The sequence below is a fragment of the Augochlora pura genome, chromosome 7 (assembly GCF_028453695.1).
Source record: "Augochlora pura isolate Apur16 chromosome 7, APUR_v2.2.1, whole genome shotgun sequence".
Classification (NCBI taxonomy): domain Eukaryota; kingdom Metazoa; phylum Arthropoda; class Insecta; order Hymenoptera; family Halictidae; genus Augochlora; species Augochlora pura.
The window spans coordinates 30,079,162-30,103,632 of record NC_135778.1 but is presented as its reverse complement, the minus strand read 5'-3'; the positions used below and the strand labels follow the sequence as shown (position 1 = coordinate 30,103,632).

Below are 24,471 nucleotides of genomic sequence, written 5' to 3'. Positions count from 1 at the left end.
CCTCGCCAGATACAATCCCATTAAAAAATGTTCATACTAAAGTTTATACTTTGTTTAAATAGAGTGACTCTTGCATTTTAGAGGAATTATTTTGAAACGACAATGTCAACTATTCTAAATTTAAATTTTCCAATAACATTGTAGTTTTAAATAACCTTTTGCTTTTTATCCAATGGATGATTAAATTGTTAATATTTTAATAATATTATTATTATTCTTTATTAATGGGCTATTAAGGCCCTTTTGAGTTACATGGAGTTAATGTACATAATTCGGAGTAACCTTATAAATAGTATATAAAAAAATAAATATATAGTATATAAATATAAAAAATATAAAGTATATACTATGATAGTGTATAAGTATATAGTGTATTTAAAAAATATATAATAATGCTATAATTGTTAATATCATAGAAAGACAATGTAGTTAAGCGTTTATTCGAGAATTGTTCGTTTTGATATAAGTTTGCCTATTTATGCAAATTAGGCTAACGATTTGATCATCGATTCGACTTCTAACTATTGCAAAATTCGAAATAAAATTAGCCTCATATTTGACAGAACAATCGGTCACGCACCTCGCATACTTCTCCGTTGCGCCGCTGAAAAATGAGTTACAACCTCGTCGATACCTTGAATTTTACATCGAATTTCCAAGAACAACGTTTTGAGGCGCAGCATTATTAACACATATTCGTCCCGTAATTTTTTGCACTGTCATTCACAGAATGTCGGCAACTATTGACACTATCCGTAGAAATGATATAGTCTATATAGAAACAACGTAACTTGTTAAGAATTATATACTTTTCAGCAAAATTTTGGAAAATGTATAAAACAAATACTAAAACAAATTTGCCTTTATATATAAATTTTCATTATTTGGCTATTGATGCCAAATCGTCATGCAGACGAATATGTGTTAACTTATACAGCCTCTGGCTAAATGTACCCAAACACCTAAAACACAATAACTTTTTTCACAATTTACGATTGCACTAGTTTACTATACAATGACTAAAATACTACTTTCAACTTTGTTATCACTAACTAGCAAATAGATTTCGTTTAAACTTCAAAAAGAAGCTCTCTTTTTATAAACTATTTCATCTTAACCTGTAACAAAAATTAAAAAGAAAATGTTTTCTAGATCTGGTCATTTATATGTTGAAAATTTGTTGAAAATAATTGCTGAAAATTATTGAAAATAATTAACATAATATATATTGAAAATAATTTACATGTTGGAAATTTCAACAGTAACGTTTATTAGGGATTGTAGTTTGAAATAGGATCAAAGTCCAGGTGACAGCGTGATGATCACTCGTAGGTAAACAAATCGGAGTGGCAATAAATTTGAGATCTATTGTATATTAATGTTGTACATATAAAACTGACATAATCTGACTTATCTTCTTTTATTAATCTATTTAATAAGAAAACTTATTTAATTACAACATATATATGATGCATAATGCATATATCATCCGTTATTTTTCATTTTATTTGTTATGCTGGAGTTGATGCTACCTTCTTTAAATAAATCCTTATGTCCAAGACTTTGAGATTCATTATATATGAATGTTGTAATATCTAAATATAAAATAGATTAGTTTCTATTACTAAAGCTTTTAGTATTATAGTAAACAGGAAAACCATATGTAATATAACAAGTGTTCAATACAGTGTACATTAAAGTATCCATTTAGTTGATTCATTTGTAAATATACTACAAAAGTTGATACAAATTTCGAATAAATCTTTAGTAAAAAATTTACAATTGTTGTTTCTATAAATAACCATAAAAACATCGTCACTTTTGCGAAATTAGGCTAATTCTATGGTAAGATAAAAAGCTTAAAACGTTTCGATTATTTTGCTTTAATTATTCGACATAGGATCGATTGAATGTTATTCAAAATTTCCTATATTTTTGTATGCGACTGTACGCGTAAAATCGTGAAATTCGCGCGATAGTTGATGGGTCAACGCAGTATCCTGGAATATTATTGAGCGGAAACGATTACAAAACGAGAAAGGAGATACGCGTGCACCACAACTGAAAGACATATCCATGCACTGCGGACTTTTTCTTTAGTTAGTGTAGCACAGTTCTATGCAGACATAGCGCGTTGAGCGTTAATTAAAATTTCCACTAAGAATATTAATTACAGGGTGAAGTAGATTGTTTTTCCATATTTTACTTTTCTACAAACATAATCTGAGATAAAAAAAAAATATCGAAAATTGAATAAATGACATTTTCCACGAATTACTGCCTTATACTACTAATTATTGTATATTTTACTGCGAATTTCGATTTTATATACGTTCTATATACATTTTTCACGAATTATTGCACTATAGTGCCAGTTATTGTACATGTTACTGCGGATTTCGTTTTTATATACGAAACTCTATTGCGGAGGATAAAAATGTAAAGAACTCATCGAGATAATAGAATTAAAAACGTACGATAAAAAAGAAGAAACGAAACTGTATGATAAACGTATATTATTTATTGCACAAACTTTATAATCGATAGAGATTATTCATCGAAGTTTTTATAGTCGCATCGATCATTTATCATAGAAAACTTATCATTTCTACAGTCAACACAAAATTTACTATTATTTATAATTACTAATTATTATTGTTACTTATTATGTTCAATTATTATTATTATTAATTTATTATTTACTATGTAATTTCAATTTACCAATGCTTTATTCAATCAAAGATCCTTCGCTTCAAGTTCTTCTAATTCATTCCCTACTTGTCCTATTCTCCTTTCCCTTTTTAAGCTGAATTAGTTATTTGATCAGGATGGATTAGATCTACCTTATACGTTACGTTCAATAGATGGCGGTATTACAGCGTTACCGACGCTGTCACTGAGTTTCGAGCCATGCGGTAACAAACTCATCCATCAATCGAGTGTACATAATGCCAAGGGCTTAATTTTCTTTTTTCCGAGAAATGCAGGGGAAGTTTCGCGTCTTATTTCTTTTCATAATTTTATATCAAGTATTTAAATAATAGATGCGACGTTAAAATTATTGACGCAATAGTCTTTTGCTAGCCAATATAGGAGAAAAATGGTCCAGTTTACATGTTTTATAAGGGTTGCTGGGTTTCAAATATTAATGTATGAAAAAAAAATATCTATATATATAAACATTGAGAAGATATTCTTATTGAGTTATATGAGTTTTTCAAAACACGAAATTAAGAAGTTCCTGAAAATATGTGCGAATGTTGAATGTTCGAAAGTAGAGGGATGTAAAAAATATGCACCGAAAACTGTGTTTTAAAGTATTTATTTATTTCACTTTTGGGTATTTTCTTTACAAACTTGTTGAGTGTTAATTGAGCACCTTCTTTTTCTCTTTTCGTGATAAAGACTTCTATAACACGCAGTGTCCTTTTATATTGCCCTATTTACTTGATATGTACTTTCTCCATTGGGATCGCATTCTTCCATAATAGTTAAAAATTTCTCTAGATGCATAAAGGCTTCATTCATATTTTTAATTGTCAAACGGGCCAATTAGAGACGGGACATCCAATTACAATGTAGCCTGCTCGACTCACGGTGTCCGCTCGGAAGGAACATTCGACTGCAAAGGCTTGCAAAGTTGAATTTATCTTAATGTGCGAAATTGGGAATTGTACGGAAGTAGAATGTGCGAAAGTCGTGGGAGTCTACCCCAGATAAAATGATTTCATCATTAGAGTGTGGTATTCGTCTTCGTTCAAACGATTTTAGCCGACCGTCGAGCGCCAAGTTCATGGGACATCGATCGATCACCTTCACACACGACCGGTCAAAACTTCGTCGTGAGCCGATGGTTGTCTCTTGGTCGGTCGGCTCGGTGACGTAATTAATTGATCGGAGGATGTATCCGTTACGTTCCAGGGGACGCAGAATCTAGGTCACTTTAATTTTCGGTTTCGCAGGCGGATTCAAGTTTTGCGGTGTACGTGGTCTTGCCCACGAAATCCTTTATCCTTCATTACGTGGAAATGACAAATGACGAGCGGGATTGAAAAAGTGGGACGAGAGTGACGAACCAGAAGCGCCCGAAGGTCGTGAAACAGGGAAACGATAGCCTCTTTCCATGTTTCTTTTTCTCTGTTCGCTATGTTATTTATAAGCGCCCTTGCCTATTATGGCGAAACTTGGTCGCGGTTTGTTACGCAAGCGAAATTAGTTCGAATCGTCCTGAGAGCGTCGCTCTTGCATAACTGAAAGTTTTTCTTTAAACATTTGTCCACGATCATTATACTTTGTTCTTAATTTTTAAATTGATCGATTCATCCATGTCCTGGACTTCGATCAGAGATAGGCATCGATGTCCAGGTGTCATGAACTGTAGATCGTAGAACTGCTGATTTTACATTGTAATTATTTATGTATACGTACGTTGCGTTATGGTGGAGGTTCTTCTTTTAAATATCTATCGGTAATTATGGTACTTTTTGTAGGTATTAGATATTGATCAAATTATCTGTGATCTAGATTTTGTTCTCATTACATAGCAGCGCTTTTCTGTTGGTAAAAATTAGTTGGTATAAATTGTAGAAACCGTTGATAGTGATCTGAAATTATAATAATTTGTGTTGCGTTATATTATATCGATTTCCTTTTATGTGAGCTTAACTGATTCCATTCCATGTCAAATTTGTAGTTCATTAATTAATTAATAAATTATTTCATGTTTGTTATTGATTTTAGAATGTACAGTATAAATTATATCAGCTATTTTATGTTATATTTTACTATTTTATATTAACTATACTGTTTCATATAAATATACATATACATGCAGATTGGATCGTGATGTATATTAGACCATAATATATACTACATTATTAAACATACATTCGATTATAATGTACAGTAAATTATTATGTTTATACAAGACCTAATATTATAGATTATTACATATACAATCATTTGCAATGAAAATTAGAATATTAAAATATTCATTAGATTAGAATTTATACTGAATTATTATACGTATATAAATTGATATGATCTATACTACATTACTGTATGTATGTAAATTAGATTATAGGCTATACTAGATTTTAATGTATATTTGATTATAATTTATATTTCATTACTGTACTTCATATTGTAATGTATATTAGATTTGCATCAACTATAATACTTGTTACTTTATTAAATATCTTATGTTATAATATATCCAAAGTTATTATGTGTGTATTAGATTAATGTTTGTATTATTGTACATTATTAAATACACTTTAACTGTACTCTAATGTAGCTTAGATTATTATTTATACAATAGATTATAGTTTATACGATATATATTCGATTATGATATTTACTAGATTATTAAATATATTTTGATATATATAAGATCATTAGATATGTATATGTATACATATAAATCATATTGTATTCTATACTGGATTTGAATTTACTTATGTGCATTAGATTATAATGTATACTAGATTTGCACATTAGATATGATAATAATTCATATTTGATTATTATACATATATTAGGTAGCAATTTTTGCTAGATTACACATCACATTATAATGTATACTAGATAGATATACATTGTATAACAATGTTTATCCTTTTCCAATGTATAAACGATCTACGAACTATAATACTACTGACATCGACTTCTCCAAAAAATTGATAAAAAAACATAAGAATAGATGAAGAGAAAAATGAATGTGATGCAATGAAAACTTAAATTGTGCCCTCGTCGGGTTCGTAAAAGAGTTAACGTTTAACGAGCACGTATGGGAATCGGAAATCAGAACTAGCAAACGATTACGAGACGAGTTCTCTCTTTTTGTCCACGTGCTATCGATTTCATATTTTCGAGACAATCGCGGTTTCGGTCGACGCGACAGCCTTGCAAAATGTTGTCTGCTTTCTCCGGTTACTTCTATTTGAATATCCCCTAGTTCCGTCTTCGACTCGTCTCCACTAGTATTACACATCCGATAGAAAAAAAAGTTTCACTTTCGCCCGGTCGATTTTGAAATCGACCGGTTCGGTACGCGTGCCTACCTTTTCACTCCAATTCCATAATATCGCGTCCACGGAGGCACACCGTATCCCGGCCTTATTCAAAAATTGGGAAAGACCCTTACAGTGAAAGTTGCCGGATTCTTAATTGGCTACGACGGCAGACGTTCCTCGAATCCGACACATGGCGGTCTGAGAATTCGCTTTCTGCGATCAGGATCATATATTAATTCCATTTCAAGGATTAAGGTTATAGTATAGCATGTCGAAATTAGTTAGAATGTCTTTATAGTGTAATTTGTAGAAAAATAAATACATATTGCAATTTAAAGTTTAGAAATATATTAAGAATAAAGGTAGAATTTAAAATATATTATAATTCTATTAATAATTCTATTTAAAGTCTATTGCAACTTGAATTTCCATCACGAAAAATTTATTGTAATTTAAATTCCACATGAAAAGATTTAGTATAATTAATTTTCCGTCTGTCTAAATTTAATTATAGTAATTTTTGTTAATAATGTATAATAACTTTGTGGACTATTCGAATAACTATAATATCGCACAATATTGACCAACATAAAAAATTGTATAATATTACACGCTACAACAACTAGTTTCTTGTTATACTGTTCCCTCGTTAAAAATGAGTGAAGCTCGTCTTCAATATTTTTGATTGTCACGGATTAAACTCTACGCTGTTCTTGAAAATTGCCAACAAAATTATTACTATATACAAATTGTCAGAGTTAATTCGTTACCAAAATTCCCGTTGGAAATTCTAGTTTTTAATCCCAGTTAATAAAAGTAATAATCGAAATTGTTTGATATCCCGTAAAATCATTTTCTCAGGTAACAATTTCAGTTACACGTTGTACGTGTCGTTCTATAGCGATGCATAAGGTATTGACTTGATTGTTTCAAGGTTAAGATTAGTTCTTATGCTTGTTCCATACGCGTGGCTTACAAGAAAAATAAAAGCAGAGCAGGGCAAGTATAACTAATAGACCGTGTAAAAAAGTGTTTGATTGTTGATACTACGTTGCTACATGTTGGGACATTTACCTACTTTCAGTGACATTGGTTGCGCGGTCATTTAGCACTTTGATACGATCACATGCAATAATTATTAAGAACATCCGTGCTATTACTGAATTGCTGATTTACGGTTAGATTTTCTTTCTTTGCTTCGATTCGTTTCTGATTAGAAATGTATTTAATTATAATTTGCATGTTTTTTAATATACTTAATTTTAATATACATTTACTAATATATAGCTACACATAGTCATTTACACTAATAGTGTAGTACTGTATATTATTATATAGTAATTATAGTAATATTTATAATTATATCATTTACGTGAACAAATATTTGTGTACAAAAAATTATACGATTATTGCTTCTTTAGTTAACGAATTTAATGATAATTGTTTTCTTGTTAATAGAAACTGTACGGGATTCTAAGAGGATTGTCGATCATTATACAGAATAAAAGTTATTTTATTTTTGTTTTTATAATTTCCGTAGGTCGAAAGTAGTATATCGATACACTACAATTCTTTTAATCTCTGTAATATTTCAAAATAGGTTTATAATGGACTAATAAAATAGGTTTCTGCAACGCATTTGTATTTTTTATGATTTTGGAAAAAATTTTCCAATATTTCAAGGATTCCTAACAGTCACGTGCGAAGACTTTCATTTTTTTTCAAACAGTAACTGTCAAAATCATGCAAATTTCTATTAAATTATATAAAACGAGAAATATTAAAATGTATACTAAATGATACATAAAATATGTCAATATTCCTAGAGAATTAAATTATGGAAAATATCGACGTCTATTTCGTATTATATTATGCAACCTGCCAAATTATATACAATGTCGATTTCTCGTTTCCATTAAATTATATAAAATGTTAATATTCTTAAATTTCTATCAATTTGCATAAAATGTTCATTTGTGTTTCTTATCAAGTTATATAAAATGTTCATTTTTGTTTCTTATCTAGTTATATAAAATGTTTATGTTTTTTTCTTATCAAGTTATACAAAATAGTCAACACCTTCTACGCATTAAATTATGTACCGTATTAAGACTTTGGAATTTCTAGTATTATACGAATAACAATAAATAATACGAAAAGCGAATTTTTGTAAATTTGTATTATACTATATAAAACGTTATTTTCCGTGATGTATTAAATTATGAAAAATATTAATTTCGGTAAATTCGTGTCTTCAATTTTCCAAACGAAAATGTCAGCCTGTTTAATCTCGCACACTCTAATTAGTAGGTTATTGGAGTAATGATTGCCAGCCTCGAGGGTTCGTAATTCAATTTAGAGGGTAGTATCGATTATCTCAACGTCGTTCATCCGAACATCGTTTAATCCAATTCTCGATTAACCGAATAACGCTGATTAAATCCATTTAGGTCAACGTTACGATGAAAAATATATTTTTCATAGAAGAACTCTGAAAATTCCGAAATACTCTAAAACAATCTTTTAATTTTTACATTTTATTGATCACATGAAAAAGTTATAGAAACATTTTTTAAGTGACATGAACAAATCTAAAATTTTTGCAGAATATTTTTTAGACGACATGAAGCTCAAAGAATGTTTTGGAAATACTTCTCAGACGATATAAAACTCAAATAATTCCCGATTTATTAGACGGTATGAAAATCAAAAAACATCTTCGACATGTTTTCCAAATGTTTTGAAATGTTGAAAGTTTTTTTCAAAACAAATGTTAAATCGTATAAAATACAGAAAATCGCTTTAAAATTTCTGTAATCTGCTAAAATATAAACATTCCATAGACATTAGCTAAAATAAACTGTTACAAAAGATAACGTTGCATTCTATTTACTATGTGAAGTCTTGAATTGTAAAATTCTAATTTAATATTTTGTTGTTTGTTACAGGTAAGATCAAATCCTCGAAAATTGTCAGCCTTCGTCATGCATGGCTTAAGAGAAAGGTTTGAATTTTAATAATTACAAGAGGAATAGTTAATGATAATAATGTAGTGATTATATTATGTCTAAAACTAATATCGGAGCCTCGTGATAGGCAACATGCTGCACTTCAAAGTCAGCGTGAAAGGTAGTCTACCATACTCTCTCCTTCTACCATAAGCTATAATTGACGGTAAACAAAACGAATAATGGTTAAAAGGAGGAATGATTAGAAACAAAATATATTTAAATGTCCTGGTAAATAAATATTCAAGTAAATATTTGAATATATTGTTACAAATATGGATCGATATCTTCTGATATCGAGATATCGAGAGTTCCTTATGGCATCATTCCCTGGTAAACATCTCCTGAGCAACGATGTAACAAGAACAACTCAGAGTTGGGAGAGACGTCGTGGTAAACGGTCGAATATCAAGTTTCCCCCTTTTCCCGAATGAAGAGTTTTGTTGTTATTAAAGTCGTGACGTTATTATTTAATATGCCTAGATTGCGCTCACGCAACAATATTAATAAAATAATTAATAAAACAATTACATTAACAAAATAACTATCAATAGTAATGAAGGATAATTAAACATGATTATAAATAATTGTATCTCTATAAGAACAATTAAAAAGATGTACTTATATGCGTTAATTTAAACATTATCTAAAGTTAAATAAAGGTAGAATTTATATTAGAGGATTTAGCTTCAGCCAATTTAAATTATTTATTCTTTTATAGTGAAGGTAATTACAGATATTAGTAACTCAAGTTAGATTTAATATACATTTACGGACTTGTTCATATTGTATATGCATTTTACACTTTCTTATGTCCTCTCTGTATTAACGTTATTAAAAAATATTGATATGTATATTTGTATTATTAACTTTTTCAATATTCATATTGTTACAACGTAAACTTTCTAAGCCTAAAACTTATTCAATTTCATTGAATGTATTTCCTTATTTTTGTTCTTTTATCGGTTAATAGTCAATTATAAGATAATATGTACTCTGAAAGCGGACAAGTTGTTAAATAAATTTTCTCTTACTTAATAGGAATATAAACAATATCGATTATAAACTCAAAGTAATGTTTACATTTACTCTCGTATATATCCAAAAGCTTAACATACTATCAGAAATAATAGATAATAGTAATCCATAAATAGAATATTTTTAAAAGATTCTTTTTAAACATACATGATGGCTCAGCTAAAGGAAACACATACAGTGCTGTGATGAGTTACGAAGTACAAGTAACGTTTACGTTAAAATCTTAGAAAGCCAAAATTTGTATATTTTTATTTTCTATTATTGCTGATGTTAAAATATACAATTATGGTGTTTTTTGAACTGCTTGTTTAAGTAGCAGTAAAAAAGTAATAGTTACTTTCAGTTTACTAGTCTCATCATACTACGTCAATTAAAAGAGAGAGAGAGTCGACGAGGTCTGCCGACGGTTTTATAACTGAAACCTGCAGTTTCTCTGGAACCCCATGATCTTGCTCAGCCAAAGAGCCAATCCTCTTTGATGATATCGCTAGCCTTCTCCGCGATCATGATCGTCGGCGCATTGGTGTTCCCTCTGACGATCTCCGGCATCACGGAGGCATCCACTACCCTCAACCCCACCACCCCGTACACCCTCAATCTCGGGTCCACGACAGCTTCTGGATCCCACTTGGGCCCCATCTTGCAGGTGCCAACCGGGTGAAAAATGGTCGCGGTGTATTCCATCATGACGCACTTCCAGTAATCCCTACTACCAAAGATCAGGTGTCTACAAGCTGACACCGGGACATCCACCAACTGCCAGCCATGATCCTGAAAAGCCTTCGTCCTGAACAAGTTCAGAGCAGCTTCGATCCCCTCGACCATGACTTCAGCATCGGGATAAGCAGTGAAGTACCCTGGGAATATCAAAGGAGAACCCCAAAGAGGATCGGTGTCATTCAACGCGACAAATCCTCGGCTCCTGGGCTTCAACAAGGTCGGCCTGATATTGAAAGCGTCGTAATAAGACAGGGGCTCGACAGCGGTTTCTCCGAAATCGGCAGGGTCGTTGACGAAGTCCATCTTGCTGCTAGCGTCGAAGTGGATCTGGATGTCTGGCAGGTGATGTTTGTGCTCGAAGATAGTCTGCAGGAAAACCCCGCACGACAATGGCCCTGTCGCTGATAATGGCCCCATGCGAGTGTGTTGGTAGTGGAAGATGTCGTCGATCTTCTCACTGTTGTTCTTGCTGGTCGACACAGTATTCACCGACACCACGAAACCATCCATGGTCACGTGGTCCTGCAGGTTCCTCCCGACAGGAAGATCGCTAACGACTTTCAAGTTATGTTTCCTCAGCTCCTGCGCAGGTCCTACGCCAGATAGCATGAGGATCTTGGGGGAGTTGATGGCTCCAGCCGAGAGGATCACTTCCTTTTTGCTTAAAGCGACTTTGGCGATGCCAGTTACGGTTGAGACGTATTCTACGCCCATCGCGTGTTTTGTTATTGGGTCGATCAGGACCCTTGTCACGTGAGCTTGGGTCTCTATGGTTAGGTTTCTCCGCTTACGCCGGATCGGCCTGATAAAGGCGTCGTTCGTGCTCTGTCGCATTCCGTGGATGGAAGTGGTTTGGAGATGCATGATGCCTAGTTGATGAATGGTGTTCGCGTCTACGTAGGCCTGGCCCAGTTCTTGCCAGGCTTCCAGCAGGATTTTGGTGGTTGAGTCCGTGTAGGGAAACCGCTCCACAGTTTGGTAGCCGCCTTTGCTGTGGTAGCGAGGGTTCTTCTCGACTATCTGAAACAGCAGTCTTCGATTATTCTAACTGAGGATAGAACCGATCAATGATTGGAAACTATAATCAATGAGACATTGATAATGTTATTGATAACTTCAGAGGCTATTGGCAATTGATTAATGATTTGAGGATAGCGTGATTGAAGATGAACTATGAACATTAAATCCAGTATTAATTCAGACATGAATAATTGACGGTGTGCTAAATTTCCAAATGACTTTTCAATCGTTTTTAATCAAATTTCATAACAAGATACAATTATTTTCGACTATATTTTTATTAGTTTGGTATTTTTATATGATAAACATAATTCTGCACAATGCTGCACTGAAAGGAGAAAGTATAAATCCGCATTAACCATCATGTTTGTACATGTTAATAATTTGACAGTAACAAATTTAAATTAGTGTATATAAATGTAATTATATACAATTATTGCACATAAATGCAACTTTCTAAATGCATTCTTGGATCTAAATTAGATTTCCAGACTAAACTCATTTCAAGGTTATAATAGTACCATGCATGTTAAATCCATCTTAAAATCAATTGCTAGGTTATTAAGTTTAAAGTTGTACAGGGTGTTTCAGCTGAAGGAAACCACCTTAATGTCTCTGTTGTTTCTCGAAATATTAAAGAACTTTATTAACATATTTATTCAATTCAGGATGGTTTATAATATAGGAGTAGTAATTTTTTTGCAATCGAAGAATTTTCGGAGATTTCGTGGTCATTTTCACTGTTTTAATTATACTTATAAGCTACATAATCATAGATTTTTTATACAATGATTGACGCAGATCGATATTTTCTATAAAAAAGTGTTGACCTATCCTTGTCGAAAAATTGTTAGCAGATATAAAGACACTGTATATTTAAAACTGTCTTATTTAAAAATTATTGATCATATTTGTTGACATCATCGCATTTGCACGCTTCACTTTTCTCCGTAACATTTTCTTTTCTCTACCATACTTATTCAGATATTGGCTGTTCTGTTTCATATGGTTCATCCTATATAGCCAAACAAAATATAGAAAAATCAAAACGATCCGAGAACCAGTAATTGAATATTACAGTTTCAAATCCGAACCTCTGGGTCTTCATTGTTCTCGGATTTCAGGAAGTATGGCAAAACTTCTCCGTAACTCCAACCATAATTTCCTTTCTCGGCCCATTCGTCATAATCCTTTGGATTTCCGCGGATGTAGATCATGTAATTAATTGTACTCGAGCCACCCATTACCTACAACACAAAACAATAGCAGTTTACAATTGTATTGTCAAACACAGATCGCGTGTTTCAATAACAAATATTTCCAGTTTGCATATTTTCATATCGCTTCTTGAAATACAGAAATCTCTTTTCTTTTATCATGTTCAGTTTCCAGAAAATTTTTCATGAAACTGAAATTTTCAACTTTAAAATGTGTTTTCCCTATTGATTGAAAAAGTGGTACGTGTCTTCGTAACGTTTATGATTTTTTAATGTGATTAATAGACTGCGAATTTTGTGGATATGTAAGATTTATAATAAAAATGGGCAGATGAAATTTAAAACAACAAAAATCATGGAAAAATTTCGGAAAAAAATGTCTTTGTATCGTTTTCAAGTCATCAAAAATATTAGAGAAAGAAAAACATTTCTGCTTACCGACAAATGTTAAGAAACATATTACACGGACGCAACATTTAAGTGTAGTAAAACTTTTTAACATAGAATACTTTGTATTGTGGCAGTGAATACGTTGATGTTTAACAACTAAATTAAATCGGAGTCCTACTTTTTTATGCATTTCTGTATTTTTCTGAAAGTTAAATTGTGATAAAGAGAAATATGACATTATATAAAAAACTATAATTTTATATTTTAAACTATATTTTATATTTTATTATATATAGTTAATATATAGTTTATATTTTATTATATATTTTATTTTATATTATTTATGTGGGAGATAGAAATAGCGACACTTGCTTTTGTTCAACTTAATTATTTATTCGATAAACAAATATCAATAAAAGTAGAAAATCTGTCCTTTTATTCCGCGCACGTGGTTTACACACTAGACTCTTTCAACCGGTGGTATCCCCACTCCTCTCTTTTCTTCTTCACCGGCTTCCTCTCCTCATACATTCGTAGGCGTGTAAATGCCTCGCACTCTCACATCTCTCTCTCTCTCTTTTCCTCTCTTTCTCTCACTCTCTTTCATTCCTTAAGACTCGTTTACAGTTATAACAATCACACTCACAATTTATATTTATTTACTATGTATTATAATATATCTATATTATTATATATGAATTTTATATAAAATTAAGGGGAAGTATCAATTTATATTTTATAATTTATAGTATTTTATTTATTTATAGTTTAATTTATAATAGTCTTAAATTTTTTAATTCGAGACTCGGAAATTGGGACATCTACCACACTACTAATACGAAGAATGATGTGATATCAGTACATTAAGTGATAATGTTTCAAAAGTGAGAATATGTGCACAGACGTAATTAAAATGTAATTATAAAAAAGTGATTTCGAGGACAAGTCTCTAGCATTGAGGACAAGAAAATAGAGTACAATGTAACGCGCCTCCTCTGCCGGGTCAAATGTTACCAGTCAACATATGAATCGTCACTATGTAATACCTGTAAAAATTCAACTTATCTCACAAAGTAGCATAAATCACCATCGTTTGATTTTAACGACTGTCAACGAAAACCGCATACGACTGTACGTGTAAAAAAAGCATCGTGACGTTTGTGATTGCCATTTTTGTCATTTAATTTCCATCTTTGATCAATGAGCAGGACGACCTCTTCGATAGGAGCTTGGAAAATGAGTCGTCGACTTCATTACCTCGCAAAAACGAACTATGTTCTTGCTGTGTTGTACTTGTTTCGCTTGACACGTGCAGGAGACGGTGTTTTGAACTTAGTTTTTTCACGAAGAACGATAGAATTTGCATTTTCTGGATTCGAGAAAAAATTTTATTGATTGTCAATTAGTAAACGGTGAAAGAGTGAAGCGATTTTCAATTTTCTTGCATACTTGTCATTTCGACTTTCACGTTCCATATTTTACAAGCATCAATATTATATTTAGATACTTTAACCATCTGTGTTAAATAAGCCGTTTATATTTGTTAAATATATATTTATATGTTTTCCAATTATTATTTTACATTTTTCAAGTGACTACTTTTCTAATCACGGTTGTTGTTTTATTAGTCCTACAATATTTCTATTTAGAGTACTTTCAAATTATTTTGTATTCTTTAGGTTGTATTCTTTTTATTCTTCTATTCTTCCCTTAACTTGAATACATTGAAATTATTTTACAATTTTTAGGTGATCACTTTTCTAATATACCTCAATTTTTGTGATTAACTTATAGTTCACGTTGATCTGTAGTATTATACTTTAAAATATTAATTATGTAATTACTTTTCTAGTTAACCTCTATTCGTGTTTTCAATTGTAGCATAGTTTTTCTTATTGTATATTTAAATTACTTTATACTTTTTAAGTGATTTCTTCTTTAGTTGACCATTATTATTATTATTATCATATTCACTATAGTACATCCTGTTAGAATTATTGAAAGAAAGTAAAACTTTTACTAGAATGGCTTGAGAATGTCGAAAACGGACTGATCCCGAGACCTCCGTAGGGCCTCCACTTATACGTGGTTAGAAACAAACACACTCCATTCGCCCAGGTGTCATCAAACATGCCGCGCTTCGATCATACCGCGTCTCAATCAATCGCGTCTTCAACCTTGTTATCAATTTTTCTCTATATAAAATCTATAATACAATTGGTATCAATTTTTTCTATATAAAATCTATAAGACAATTGTCATCAACCTACCTTACCCCTCGCCCATGGACAACCACCCCCTCTTCTGGATCGACAAGAGTGTGCTTCCGGTTGCGTGCGGTACATCCAATCGATGTTGCTAGCCTGCAACATCGAGGCAAACGCTGGGACATCCGCCACTTCCGGTTCTTCGATGCCAGCTTCCAATAACAATATCTGAAAATTTATATGTGACATATTACAAATCTCGTCTGCAGAAAAGTCTCTTAAAAAAGAAAATGAACCAATTCTCGTCTTTCGAACAAATTCAACATCGTTCAAACTGTGCTATGAACATTGTTTAAATGATTAAATTCAGGAAAGGCAAAACAGTGGCCTTTCTCGTTTCAGACGCCTTGTATAATTATATAGCATAATTCTTGACGCAATTTGAAGTAACTTGTTCCTTTGTGAAAATGTTGCAAACGGCTTCGTGAACAAGATATTAAGGAAAAATGCGGACCAATGAGAAAATGAGTACGGCTAACGCCTCGTCTATCCAAATATGCCGTGTTGTATTATTCTTATTATTATTTTGTGTTTATATCTATTATATCAATATGTTAATGTTATTAAATGTATATTGAGTATACCGAATATGTCTACTTGACGAGTATATACTTGAATATGTGTATTAAGTATGATGCACAGAAGTATATAAAAATTTACGTACATTTCTATTATTGAAAGTTGCTACACTGTTACTGACAATTTAGTAATTATACTCAAGATAAGGACTGAGATATGATGCTAATGTACAATATGAAATTCGTAATAGTTTTTCTTTATTTCTTTCTAAACAAGCGCTGACAGTCTCCATTGTAATTATTTTGCACTGTAGTTCTTTATTCAGTGTAGTATCAACATTTTAAATTAAGGTTTTATCATCACGTTTACAAAATGATTTTACTATACCACTTAACTTAAAGGAATCTACTGCAACGCCTCTAAACTATATTTCATAGTTTTTACACATCATTTTAATGCTATACTTAATTGTTTATGACATATTGCAAATATTTAGTATTTAATTTAAGTACACATTTTATGTTTATTAAATAATTTAGGGCAAAGGTAGTCAACTAAATTCTACTATGAAGAATGCACTGAATGCAACAAGTAAAATTAAATTAGTTTAACTATAAATTGAAATCAGTGAATTAAATCATAATATTAAAGGCAGTTTCGTACCTATTTGTTGTATCTTTGTATACTAGAATTATAATTATTATAAGAAATTCAACAAAATGCAAATTTGCCCACGAGTTCTCACCGATGTAGTTTTGTAATCAAGTTTTGGGCGTGGAATAGAATTCGCCACTATGCCGGATTTCGCGTAAGTTAAAAGTGAACGTCTAGTTGCAATGGAACTTGGAAAGTGAGTTACCGTGCTGTAGGAATGCGTTTTTGCAGCACGTGTAAGCAGAATTAGTCTCACTTTTATTAGCGTAACAGTGAATTGTGAAGAGATGACTAACGTACTTTACGTCGTGAGATCTTAAATAACTGTTTCGTTTTGACAGAGTGCGAAAAAAATTGTTAGAAGAAACTGATTAGTAATCGGATATTAATAATGAACATTAATGGGGAAAAAATTGGGTCAATGTCGTGTTCCACTAATGCCAGGAAGAAATGCTATTCATCAAATAAAGTAAAATATAGACTAATATAATATGGTATTATGTAATATAATAAACACAGTATACTATAATATGATATATTATAATATAAAATACTATAGTATAAATTACTATAATATAATATACTATAATATACGATAATATAATATATAACATACTATATAATATATTATTCGTTTATTTTAACAGATACTATAGTATTATTTTCTTTAAATATGAGGACACACTGTGAAGTTTTTGTTGAAAATTGAATTATGTAAGTAGCTCTTTGTAAGAAGATTCATTGTTTCAGTATACATGGAAAGTTTGCTATCTCTGCTATTTAAACTTTTATGAATGATGATATTTTTAAAAATCTTTATTTTATCAGCTACTGAAGTTTGAGAAACAATGGAACAAAATCAGGGAGTTACGTACTGTTTATTCTTCATAAATTTATATAAAATTAATAATTTTATACAGCTAGAATTGCAAGTCCAATAGTATTCTAAATAAATGAAATTATAAAATGAACAAAATGAAAACTAATGAATTATAAATTAGATCATTTAATTGTGTATAATAATGTGTTATATAGAATTTACAAATTTCAATTCATAAAAAATTATAGTAAGCACATTTTGTATATTAACTTAACAACTAATCGTTATTCGGAAAATAAAGAACTTTCAACGACTATCATATATTCCTAAAACTTCGAGAAATAATAAATAAATGAATGAGTAAAACGGTAAACAAAAACGAGAATTGAAAGTAATGCTTCAAACTGTTACTTTCGCTATTTACATACTTGAAGTACATTTCGTGATTGTTCGTAACTAATAATCTTTGTAATTATTTCGAATCTTTGAATATTTTAATAGATAAAATGATTTAGGTTTTTAAGTGGCAATAATGCGGACTGATTTTATTAGATAGTGGAGATAAGAGGATCGATAATCCTTTCGCTGAAAAGTCGAGCAGCTGTTAGGGCTTCTTCGTTGAAACGGGTCACAGAACACAAGATCGTCCGTGACGATGTTATGACAATTTTGAGGCTTCATGGCCACTAAACATGCCACGAATTGTAAGCCCACTTATTGGATTACACATCGTTCATGACAATAAAATCGGGATAAGGGGTTTCTGCTGACTTAGCACTAAACTATACACCATTGTCCAGAAGGGTACGAGAAATAAATTATAATGTTTCCACGTATGTATACATTTTTTTTTCTTTACAATAAGTTTGGAAACTATTATACAACAATATCGTATTTTTCATCATACAAGTTACACAAACTATTCTTTTCTTATCATAACACTTGCATAATCTTTTATTTGTTATAAGGAAAGTTTTTACAAATTATTTTTCTGCAATAATAATTATTTGAGTGAGAATTATTTTGTTGTTCTCATAGATCTTTGAATAATTATCATTTGTTACGACGAAAATTTTTAATAATTGTGTACGAAATGTTATTTTGAAAATTTCTGCATACAACCTCCCCTACTTTTAATTATAATTCATAAATAATAACCAATTTGTAACTAATAATATTATGTATGATAAGATTAGTATAATATTATGCATTATATAATGCATAATAAAATAGCAATAATATAAATTCCGTTCCTTTTTTGGTAATCTTTTGGTTATTTTGGCAAGATAAGTATAAGTTATTTAATTATTATATGTGAAAAATTTGAAGTATTATTTTATATTAAGTATAACATACTATATTATTATGTAATATATATTATATTATACTATTATGTATATATATTATATATTATATTGTGTAAAAACCATTTAAATACTGAATAATATATACTATTATACATTGTATTATAATTGATATTTATATATTCTATGGTCATCTTATTGTCTTCCAAATGTTTATAGAATCTGTTTCCAAAAAAGAACGACACAAAACTAATGATCAGAAAAGAAAAAATACACTAAATAAATACCTTCCAGTTTGCAATTTCGCTGAGTCTATTGGCCAAAACACAGCCGGCTGATCCAGCTCCCACTATGATAAAATCATACTCTATCGTGAAAGCATCAGTGCTTGGTGGATAATCATTTCTGCCAAAAAAATTTGCTTCATTCTGTCTCGGTAATTTGAAATTGTCGAGGACGTGTGCGTTTGTCCGATCTCTGATACGTTTCCTTTGTTGTCTGAATAAATTGTCGGGAAGATGAAACTGTTGTGGACCAGGTGGACGATCGATTACCCTCGACTGTTGCCGCGGACTGTACCGTTGACCTCCAAACATATCGCCAAAATTTGATTGTAGAGCGGAAGGTGGATCACTGTAGTCCATATTTTTCTGTGTCATCCTGTGCATTTCCACTGCGAAACAAATGACGATGATTTTTAAACAAATTATTTGAATTATTTCACTGTCATTCTACATGAGTTAGACGATATTTGATTTTATTATTTACGACGTATAATTTTATTCGACGCTATCGTATAATATTTTATAACATAATATAAGATTATAATAAGAAGGTAATATAAAGGAAAGCAAAATTAAATATTATAATAAGAAAAATACAATAATATTATAATATAACATTACGTGAAAAATATTTATATGTTACATAAATATAACAGAAATTAATTAGATGCAATTCTAGATACGTCAAATAGTTCTGAGTGAGAAAAATCTAATTGAGAATTCATAGGAATGAAAAATTCACGCTGTAGAATAGTTTTGCGGACTCGGAAACAATCATCGCGTATTTTCGTAGGATCACTGAACACCCGAATACGGTGATAATGGGAAATACTCTGCCCTGCTTTCTCCTTCGTTGAAAATATTGAATTGAACTGAGAGAATCGAAACCTGCATCTGTGTAATCATAAGCGAAAGCATAATGTATTGAACCTGCCACAACACTTTTAATTAGATTTGCGATGTACCGAAACCGTGCTCAACGAAATCGAGAAGCGATACGGATGTGGAAAATACGTTCCGCGTTACATCGTAAACGTGTTCTCAGAATGCGTTGCTCTGACGAAATCATTCGTTCAGTGAAACTTCGAAATAAAACGAAGCCGAACAATTTATATGCATAGTTATCCGTTTGAAGTGACCATAAATTACGTGAAAAGCAAACGACTGAAATACAACATTTTCGTAACGCCGGGGGAACAAATGCAGCAGCAATGATAAGTAAACAAATTCTAATTCTGTCAGAATTAGAATTATTAGAAGTACATATTCCGTTCGTCGTCCAACAGTTTACTTATTGTAAAAAGAAGACGAGGATGCTATTAGACTTTGTTTATTTATATGTTTCCCTGTATTTTAATTTGATATAAAAACAAATATATAGTTCCATTTTGAAGAAACCAATGACGTATCGACAAATACAATTTTTTTGACGTTCTCTTATTTAATGACGAGTTTACTCGTCATGAAGTGATTACCATCATTAATATGGTTTTAGTGTAATAATGAGTTCACTATTCTGAACGATTGTTTATTTAATGAGTATTCATGTCGTAAAGAAATGACAATTTTTTGTGAAAGAATTAACTTGTTGAAGAATTGAGAAGTCTTAATATAAAGGCGTGTACATATATTCGTCATGAAGGATTAACAATATCTTGTGTGGCGACTTATAGTATACTCGTCAGGAAGGAATGGTAATTCTTTGTGTAATAACGAATCTACGCCTCACGAAGAAGTGGTCAATTTTTGTATAACAACGGGTACACTCGTCACGAAGAAATGACAGTTTTTCACGTAAAGGCGAATGTATTCGTCAGAAAGAATTGACAATATCTTGGTCACTGACGAATGTACTCGCCACGAAGAAACCTTTCATTTAAAGACAAGTATACTCGTCATGAAAAAATGTTTACTTCTATTCAATAACGAGTACACCCGTCACGACGAATTGTTCATTTTTATTTAACGGCGAGAATACTGGTCACAGAGAAACGTTTCTTGTTACTTAATAACGAATGTATTCGTCATGTAGAAATAGCAATGTTACATTTAGCGCGGCAGTCTGACAATCAAGATACCGTGTCGTAAAAGGGTTGGCCGTGCCAGCAGTCTCGTAAACGTTTCCCCAATTCATTCAGAGAACAGAAAGCAGCCCGCGATGTATGCAAAAATTGCAGCTCACCTTCCGGGATAAGAAAGTCGTAAACTTTCGACGGACCGGTAATTCCTGCAGCGGTACCCCGCGGGCTGTAAACCCGGGCAAAATCAGCACTTTCCTCGCTTTCATCCTTGACGCCCGTCGAGAAGAACTGCTCGTATTCGGACCGTGAACCATAAACGACGGTCGGCGATAATTGCCGCTGCAGTGGATCATCTGGCAGCGGAAAGTTTTTCGGTTCGTAACGACCGACCCTGTCCCTGGGACGATTTCTGAGAGATCTGATAATTGTGCCCGATTGTTTTGCGGCCCCCCATGGGGAGATCGACGCGTCAACGCTGTAAGTTGGATATCGATCTTTCGACTGACCGAATAGGCGAGCGATTAGGGCTAGGAATATGTAGCTGGACGGCTGACACGTTGAAACTGTGGAATGCGGTGTGCAGAGGTTTGCTAGGTCCGGAGGCACCCACGACATTACGGATGAGGTGATTTGGGTGCGGTGTTGTCACTGATTAGGTGGAGCGATTATTCAAAATCTACCTTCTGAAAACAGTTCGATGGTAGATGTTTCCAATTAAATTTAATTAATGTAGATTTATTCCATCTTGAAATGGTTTTTGAAATAGATTCTAATTTAGACTCGAATTAAACTTTAGTTAAATCGATATAATGTTCCTTTGGGATTAGACTTTAATTGTACTTAAAGGAAATTGTTAGTAGACCTTCGATCCTGTTAAAAATTAATTGCATTAATTTTAATATAAGGTTGTATTGAATTGGAAATTAGTTGGATTACATGTAAGATATATTTTGAACTTGCCTTTAATTCAGATAACATTTTAATTGTATTAATCGTAAAATAGGTGTTCCAAATGGATGCATAAAAATATAATTGGATGAATTTTGAAATGGATGTCGCGATAGATATTAAGTGATATAAATGTTTAATTGGATCAATTGTGAAGTAAATGTTTAAATAGCTTTTAATTCGCGTAATAATTACATTGGACTTCAATTAGATTATAGTTTTAAAATAGATAGCGAAATATATTCAATTTGTTATTACAATTTAATCACGACAATTTTAAAATCGGTTTGACTTTGGATTAGAATTGAACTAAAATGAAGTAAAGCAAGTTTTTTTTGTCTTGTAAAAAATAATTTTTGAAGTTTGAGATTTGACGTAAAAAGTTGCAGCTACAATCAGAAGTGTTTTTTAAAGTTATTTGAGGATGAAATAAATGATTCTATAATATGAACATATTTACTTAATTTTTGAAAATTAAAAAAGATAATTTGTTTCAAGTCTGAATGGACAAAGCATGATTGCGTTATTGAGCTGCAAGTTAGTGAGATTACTTGACTTTCACTTCCGCCTACATTACTTAGTTTTTATTTATAACTATCTAGTGTTCTCAATAAATTCGAGAATTTCGTAACAGTAAACGAAGCCTCTGATGATGACCATTGTAATAGTACGATTACGACAATACGAGATTTCATTGGTTTCTCTCAGTGTTTTTCTTTTCCATTCATTAATTACTACTTTTCTTCTTGACACAGTGAATTTCTTCCTTTGTCAGATTTTCGTCAAATAATTTACAAAAATGTGAATTTGTGTAAAAATTAACTGTTTAATATTTTCAATTCCGCCATCGAAATTTTTGAGTGCATAAACTGTATTCAGTAGTCAATTATACAAAAAAATACTTTGACCTCGAAATTTCAAGTTTGTTTTTAATTGAAATAGTAAGAAGCGATGCGCATACATAGAGAATGATTAAATGCGAGTCATTTGTTATGAATATTGCAAGCGTCTATATTTGAATCAATGTACAACAATAAATGTACGACAATAAATTTTCAATACGTTAAAAATTAATTTTAAAACACTTATAATTTTATCTATTAAAAAGTAGATTAATATTTGTATTAGAATTGAATTGCACGACTAAATGAAAACAAACATCAATTTTCAAGAAAGATGTTAAATATTAATTATTAGTCAATATAACAATTATAAAATTCGCTGTGAAATTTTATTGTAAATTTTGTGGATATCTTAATTCCATATTTCAGAGAGAATATTAATTGTAATTTTAGTGAATGTATTAACTTTAAATTTCTATTTATTACTAGTACATTTCAGAGAAAAATATTGTTTATGTCTATCCCTAATTTTTATGTTATAAAAATAAATTTATATTAAATTTAATAATTTAATAATATATTAATAATAAATATGCTAACAATATAATAATAACCATATATAAAATTAAATTTAATTCACTAAATATCAACTCTCATTTATTATTTTCCAACAATCCTCAATTGCTTTTCATTATTTAATATTTAATTTTTATCACATAACTTATTAGTATATAATTAATCTATAAAATAACTCTATTTCATGAACAATTTCTCATCATTCAACCCAATTTATCTCTTTTTTTTATTTATTTATTCATCTAATTTCATGATCTATTTAATTAATACATATTAGTGTTTTTAAAATATATCATCATAACAAACAAACCAAAAAAATATGTCAAACCTGCATTATCTGAAAACATGAATAAATAAAGAGAAGTAGTAGAAACATTCGACATTTTGAAGAAATATTAATAGAAATCATTATTATGAAAAAAGTATTAATAATTTAAAAAACGAAAGAGTATTAACTATATATTCCACGAAAATATGAAACAGCTGGCTCAATGCATAAATTAGAACAGTCTTACCATAATCGCAGTTTATCGCAATCAGCTTATACCTCAGTCAGCTTAAGATAATTTCACTTATCATTTATGAGTTCACAGGATTCCTTATCGTACACAGCCACGGTAATTAACATAATCGAGTGTGGAACCTCGCGAACAATTATTATTCAAACCACTATACTATATTATTCAAACCACTCAACTTCCCGCTTCGCTGCAGCGAAACGTTGTTCCAGGCAGCAACGTCGGTACCTGTCGATGCAGAAATGCATCGATACCGAAACTCGTTGCGCACGGAAAAAGTCCTAGATCTCGTCGACAATTGACAACCGACG

At 31.2% G+C, this 24,471-nt stretch overlaps 1 protein-coding gene across 1 annotated transcript; it reads right to left on the bottom strand.

Moving 5' to 3' along the window:
- Window positions 1-10,513: 10,513 nt before the first annotated feature.
- LOC144471984 (glucose dehydrogenase [FAD, quinone]) lies at window positions 10,514-21,891 on the bottom strand. The gene is made up of 5 exons (XM_078184611.1): window positions 21,438-21,891; window positions 19,259-19,644; window positions 15,678-15,842; window positions 12,895-13,047; window positions 10,514-11,800 (listed from the first exon to the last, which is right to left on the bottom strand). Exons 1-5 carry the CDS (start codon window positions 21,889-21,891, stop codon window positions 10,514-10,516), a joined length of 2,445 nt encoding a protein of 814 aa, XP_078040737.1.
- Between the last annotated feature and the right edge of the window lie 2,580 nt (window positions 21,892-24,471).